The sequence below is a fragment of the Ailuropoda melanoleuca genome, chromosome 12 (assembly GCF_002007445.2).
Source record: "Ailuropoda melanoleuca isolate Jingjing chromosome 12, ASM200744v2, whole genome shotgun sequence".
In the NCBI taxonomy this organism is placed as follows: domain Eukaryota; kingdom Metazoa; phylum Chordata; class Mammalia; order Carnivora; family Ursidae; genus Ailuropoda; species Ailuropoda melanoleuca.
Window position 1 is genome coordinate 40,784,313 of NC_048229.1, and position 7,135 is coordinate 40,791,447.

The following is a 7,135-nucleotide window of genomic DNA, read 5'->3' on the forward strand; positions in this document are numbered from 1 at the left end:
AGAAGCAGACTCCCCGCTGAGCAAGGAGCCCGATGCAGAGCTCGATCCCAGGACCCTGGAATCACGACCTGAGCTGAAAGCAGACGCTTAACCGAATGAGCCACCCAGGTGCCCACAAAGATTTAAAATCCTTAAAACTGAATCAGAGACATTTAGCAAAACCCTCAAAATGTTATTTTCCAAGAAAACGTATCTTTGGTATATAGTCCAACTGCAGAGCATCTTAGTCTTGTAGTTCAACTCAGATGATCTTTTTATTGAGAACAGTTCAAAAATTTCTCAAATAAACTTTTGGCTGGAATTTATTTTAAATTAGATGCAGGGGGAAAAAGTTCCCTGTGTGCAGAATGCAAATAACATATTCCCAGTATGAAAGGGTCTATAAAAATACTTATCTAAATATATCCTCCTGCAAACGGTCAAATAGAGATTCCGGGAGGCCTTTACCCCCTCCCCAAGTCACAGTGACTAGAAACATCTGTCATCATTTTTTTCTTCCCTGACTTCTTTGGGTTTCTTTTACTTACTTTGTAAGTTTCTATTTTCTGTACATTACAAAAGGCTAGCAGGAAGCTTAAATTTGCCAATGTGCCTTGGCCACAGAGCAAGTCCACTCAGACATGTGTGCCACCCATGGGCAATTTCCAGGAAGAGAAACATCTACTATGAACCAAATGTTTTCTGGAACTTCTAAGTGAACTTATTAATCTACTGGGAGCAACTTGGCTCTCTCCTTATTTCTCTGGAGGCTCAAATGAAAGAGAATTCTTCCTAAGTCACATCCTAGCAACAATGATGAACAAAGTGGACTTCATCAATGTTGGACCCAGGAATCACTGCAACACTTTTTCATGCCAACTTGTATTTTTAATAATCTTTATTGCCTTTCTGATTTAAATCATAGGATATATTCATTACAAAACTTGAAAGTCACATAGGCACAGAAGGAAAATACAGACTGTATATATATATATATATATCTCCACTTTTATTACGAAAGTTTTCAGAGAAAAGTTTGATAGTACAATGAACATATATAGGGTCCACCTAGATTCAATAAATGTTAATTTTGTCTTTTTCTTCCTGTATTTTTTGCTGAGCCATTTAAAAATCGTGTTATGAAGCTTCATCCCTAATATTCGAAGAATAAAGACACTGGCCTAAGTAAGTACAAGGATATTATCATACCTAAGAAAATACTCCCATTATCACTTTATCCCATTTCCAAATTTCCAATTATCGCAAGAATCACTAAAGTCATGTATTTTGCACTTGAGTTCGAGAACGTCCCACATTCCATACTTGTCTGTTTCCTCCTAATATTGCTTAGCTTGTTCCTCTACCCCCCCTCTTTCCAGTCAGCTGGAAGCTAGGTCTAGCTGCTGCATCAGGTTCAGGTTAACATGTTTTTTCTCAGTGCTGTCATAGTTTTCCTATCATCCCATTGGGAAGCACACGGCAAGTTGTCCCTGATTGCCAGGTTTGAGTACGTGATTACAGTGGTGACAGATCAGTGCATTATCAAAGGTTGACTTTTTTCTTCTCCGAGTTATCTGTACAGCAACATTTGAGCACTATAAAGATTCTGTTCAACAGCCTTTTACTGAAGGTTTTGGCATCCACTGATGTCTGCCTGATTTATTACTTAAGGGGTCAGGCTCCGTATTAAAACACTGAATCGTCTCCTACATGCCAAGTATGCAGACTCATCTTCGGGGCAACAGACTAGATAGGTAAACTTGAGTCAGCAGACTGTTCCCATTAAGGCTGGAAGATGGTTTTGTCAGACTGTATTTCAGGGTAGAGCTGCTGGGGAAAGGCCCCTGCCAAGCTCTGTGTCTCGCCCCCTATCTGAGAAGACAACTCGCACGGGAAAATCACGAATACCAGGCCACATCTAAAGTGTATCCATGCTTCAGGGGCGTGCAGGCAGCTTGGATCTGCTTAGTCTTCTTGGGCAAGACCCATGTGTCAGACCTGCCTTGCTGATAAACCCTAATTTTACAAAAACAGATAGAAAATGGACAGAACCTGCTGGAAAAGGTAGTTAATAGAATTGTTGCAGAGATAAAAACCACTGCTCTGCCAAAAGAGAAGCCTATCTCTGCAGATCAAACTGGCACTTACTGCCATGTACGTATAAATGGGGAAAAAAATAAAAGAAATATACAAAATGCTGGAAACACATTGACAATTGAGTCTAAAAGGGCAGGGTGAGGTTTTAGGAATGGAATTTCAAAACTGAACCTGATCACCAGTGACCACCCAGTTAGTTAACTGACACGTTTCTGAGAGATGGAATTCTAGAATATTTCATTATTTTATACCGTTTTGTAATTTTGAGATTATTTTTTCTGGAGGAAAGTGGAACATTTAAAAATCTAAAGGCAAAGTGAACCTCACAAGCTCCTAAAGTTGCAGGTGGGGATTCAGCTTGCTCAGTGCGGTACTGAAGGCTGGCAGTCAGTCCATCCTGAAGGCATCAAGCGGCATGCTCCTGAGGGCTGAGTCTTGTTCAACATGATTTTGCTGAAGGCTTTGATTACACGCTGAATTTACAAATGATACAAAACAAGGAGCAAGAGTTAATAAGCTAGATGGCAGAGTAAGAATTATACAAAGTGGAACAAAATAAGGAGTTAACAATTTGAAATTTAATTGACTGTAGCCAAAACCACCAAAGGCTGAGGTATAGAATGGGGGGGAAAACAGCTTCGGGGGCTTCTGTTGTCTGAAAACTCAAGGCACGTCTGTGTGAGGAGGGTACCCTAAGGGCCAAGGCCCTCTGCGGTCCAAGGTGGAGACATGAGTGCTGATCCATCCAGGGCTGGTCTGCCCACATCTGTAGGCTGGAGTTGGGCCCTCAACAGTACGCTCAAGAAGGGACTCTGACGAATTGGGGGTAGGGGTGGGGAGGGGCAACTCAGAGAAGACTGCAGAATAAAGACTCTCCCTGCTCTGGAATCTCAAATCCAAGGTTCTAAGTTCCTGGGGCTGGGCAAAGATCACTTCATGTTCTCAACAGAAGATCAGCTGTTTACAATCCAAACTTAAAAAAGTAACATTGCCATTAAAAGTTTTATTTTAGAAAGTACTTATCTATGGCAAACAGTGGAGATCATTTAACCTTCACATTCATTTTGAGTTAACTCTTGAGAAGGGAAGGATTTCGCATGCCTGCAGTAATACGTACACCCAGTAAGGCAGCAGAAACGGGGACTATGCAGGCCTGTGTGACAAGTATGCAGATGCATTTATTTGGTCCGTAAGTACAGTATAGTCGTATCTGAGTTCTACAAAACATCAAATATAAATAACCTGAAACTGTAACAGTACACAAAAATTGGCTTCTTACACAGACATACCAGGCAGTACAAGCTGAAAACTTGAGTAAATTAACATTGTTTTACATTAATATACATAGTGCCAGTTAACATTTAAAAACACGTTTCAATGCATAGCACTTGATACTTCTTTGAATCTGTTTCAGTCAGAGTATGAAAATGGTTAGATCTAGGCTAAAAATAATTCTTTTTCTAACCAAAAATAAAGGCGTAATATTTATAACCAGGTATCAACTTTACTAAACCACAATATTTTAAAACTGTTAAATGATACCTAAGGGTATTTACATTAAAAAGGCAACATGCACTGTGTTGTTTCATCTCATGACTGGTTATGCACACACTTTGTTCAAAGGGCTTTAAAAACTATATTCCTACTTTCAATACAGCATACTGCAATGTTACTAATTGTTCTAGCAAAATGAATGCTTTCAAAGGGAGCAGAATCATCTTCAAGTCACTGGTGTCAATTTTTTCCCTTTGGAACAAAGAACATAACAAATAACCTGGTTCTGCCCAGATGACCTACTGCAGTAAGAGGGTTCTGCCCAGAGGCATTTCTGTTCAATCTAATGCTATAACATCATCAAGCTCTTCTGTCTGTTCTGTGCGGGACCTCTTTGCACTGATATTCTCTTTCTCATCTAATTTCCTCTTGCGACTTCTCTCTTCTTCACTGATGTCAGCATTATTTGAAGGACCTTCTTCATCTGAATCAACTATGAGCACATCATCTTGCTCTTGTGCTTATTTCAGAAAAAAAGGAAAAAATGGTTAAAAGTGTGGGAGTTACTAGTGATTCACTAATATTTTATGAAAGTGAAAAGCTGGCATTTCTAATATATACCAAACTTAAGAATGGTAGGCTACCCTTGGGGAACTTTCACTTTATACATTACACGTTTCTGTACTGTTTTTAATGTTTTCTGTAACAAGCACCGATTTGTTTTCTAATCTAAACAAAAAATTCTAACAAGCATATAGAACTCAAATTATTATAGCTCCTCGTTTCTATTTCTCCAACAGAAAAGGGGAGGGTGCATATCTTAATACTGGTAGTGGTAGTAATAATAAAACAACAATAACAACAACATATATATAGCACTTACAATGTGCCAGGAACTGTTCTGAGCACTTTGCATATAACAACTCATTTAATCATCACAACAACCCTATAAAGAAGATAACATTATTATCTGTTTTCCAGAAAAGGAAACTGATGTACAGAGATTGACTTGCCCAAGGTCACACAACAGCAAGTAAGGCCAGGATTCAAAACCACACAGTGGGCTCTACCGTGCAGGCTCTTAACCTTCCACCACAGTGGGTTCGTGTCCCACCCCCAAGCCACCCTGCACCCCCACCAAAACAGAGTACCTACCTATCTTACTCATTGCTACAGTCTCCAAAACTGACCCACAGTAAGGGATCAATCAATGCACATTTCAAATTATGGTTTTTGAAAAACTACCACAGTCCCTTCCTCACAGGTGAATAAGACTTTTCTATTTTTGGAGGGGGAAAAAAGGTCATGAACCCATGGCTCATAGGTGGACCACACTCTAGCTAGTCTCGAAGTCCATCTTTAAAATTCTCAGAGAACAGAAGAACCAAGAACAACCATATTCCAAAGAACACCAAAGACATAGGGTTAAAGAAACGGAAACAAAGAAGTAAAAACAGTTGGTAACTTTCAGTTTCCTGAATAAAAAATGCAGGGAGGGGGGCTGCTATGGGATGTGGGTAGGGAGGAAACATCCAAAACTTAGCACACAGTAAATTATCAAGCACTAGCACTGAAAACCCAGGGAAACAGAGCCTCTGATGCACTTTATCAAAGTCATAAGGGTTCTGAGAAAACTGTGAAATGCAAAAATCCTATACTTACAGCATCTGCTCACTCAAAACAGGTGTATTGAATGTTTCCCCTAAATAAAACAGGCACCCAAAATCCAAAACTAATGCTACAAAAAGAATGAAGTGTTTTCATAACTAGTAAATTCACTGACATTTCCAGTTTTAAAAACCCACTAACAAAAAAGAACAGTTCCTATTTTCCGTAAGAATTTCCCCTAGTCTTAAATGTCGTCGTCGTGGTTCATATATTCAGAGCTCCATTAAAACAATCAATGCCAAATCAATACACACCTCTAATAGTCCTATACGTTTCTGTTTTATGGTCAAATTCATAAAATAATCACCATTCGTTTCCATGTAATGGCTTGCTGGGTGGGTAATTAACAAAGTGCTGGCTGGCTGGGGCCATGACTCACCAGTGGATGTGGAAGGCTGAGCTCCATCGTCACTGCCATTGGTTATGCTTTTGGCAGCATCTTCAGCTTGTTTGGGCCCCACTTTTTCTGGGGCATCACCAACAACTTCAAATTCAACATCCTTCCCTAGGTCCTCACTGTAAAAGAACACCACACTGTAAAACTGGACCACCATGACTATTTATATAATAGCAAAGGCACACCAGAGACACTGCTCCTCAAAGCTCTAAATGCATGTACTATGTACACACCAAACAGATCCTGATTTTCAAAGAATAAAATTAAGACTGCACATAACAAATTTTTGTGATAATTCAAATGGTCAATACCACTGCCCCTTCAAATCAAGGAAAAGGTCTTTAAAAAATATTACACAACTTTTACTGCTAGAGCAGAAAATGGAGTTCAAAACTCTGTGGCCCGATATAGCTCTTACGTATTATTTCTTCAGCTACCATGTTTAAAGATTCTACACACTCTTCTCCGCTCTTGACCAGAGCCATTTGGTGTTTTAGGAATAGGGGGGTTACATGGACTCTGGGTTTCCCCCATCTTTACTTGCAGCACCCTGCTTCTGTAACGAGTTCCCAAAAACATGTATGAAAGTTTAATGCATGAAAGTCAAGCAAAAGACTTACATGTTATAAGGGGGGGTTCTGTTCCCAGAGAGCTAAAAAATATGATAAAAAAACCCTAATTATGCCTCCTCTTTAGACACCATCTGATATATTTCCATTTTATTGTACATGTCCTTCTGCTGTTTTTTCTTTTATTATTGAACACAAACACACCACTGGCACCCAATGGTGTCTGAGGCTAGAGATCACTCCCTCGCACCATCTATCTTTGACTCAACTGTCTAGCTTTGTGAAACTTGTACGTATTACTAGTAACTCAGTCTTTCCTGTCATTTTATGCTTTTTATAAACCAAGTACATAAAATGTGATAATCTCCAAACAACTACACAAGCTTGAAGTTCATAGAGATGGCAATATTGGCAAAACAACTAGATGCAGACGGCAACCCCTTTCACATCTGTTAGATGGTACCAAGTCCAAAGTCAGGGTGCAGTTTAGGTCTATCAATGGGAGCATACACAAAAATGCACCATTCAACAGCTAACCATACCAAAGTGGAGGACCATCTGTATTCTAACTGTGTTATATATATGCATATATTCTATAATATAAGCACAAGAATGCTTTTTATAAAACGGGCAGGACATTAAATCAAATAAAAAGAAAAATACAGGATTCAAAAATCCCTATAGGATAATTTTTAAACGTCGTTACTGTTACAGATCACAAGTGAAATATTTGTCTAACGGGAGAAAGATTTCTTCCTTTTTCTAATGAATCATTAAAATAATTAAAGTTTTTATTTTAAGTTCAATTATCAAAATGAATTCACCTCTGATTTTAACTATTCAAATGCCTGGATTTCTACCTTTTCTAGATCCTTCTGATCAGACACATGATGACAGTTACCCTTAAATATTTTTTGCCTATCTCTTTTGT

At 38.9% G+C, this 7,135-nt stretch overlaps 1 protein-coding gene across 3 annotated transcripts in view; it reads right to left on the reverse strand.

Annotated features, from left to right (window-relative positions):
* Positions 1-870: 870 nt before the first annotated feature.
* The window catches only part of UBA2 (ubiquitin like modifier activating enzyme 2), a 40,337-nt gene continuing 34,072 nt past the window's right edge, over positions 871-7,135 (reverse strand). Inside the window, exons 16-17 of one of the 3 annotated variants that reach the window (XM_034672512.1) lie at positions 5,618-5,754; positions 871-2,549 (exon numbers count right to left, since the gene is read on the reverse strand). In XM_034672512.1, the coding sequence (XP_034528403.1) occupies positions 2,464-2,549; positions 5,618-5,754 (223 nt within the window). In that variant the 3' untranslated portion in view covers positions 871-2,463. Of the gene's footprint in view, positions 4,091-4,110; positions 4,517-5,617; positions 5,755-7,135 lie in introns of those variants that run through there. The other 2 variants (XM_002925186.4, XM_034672514.1) reach the window with 2 other exon arrangements.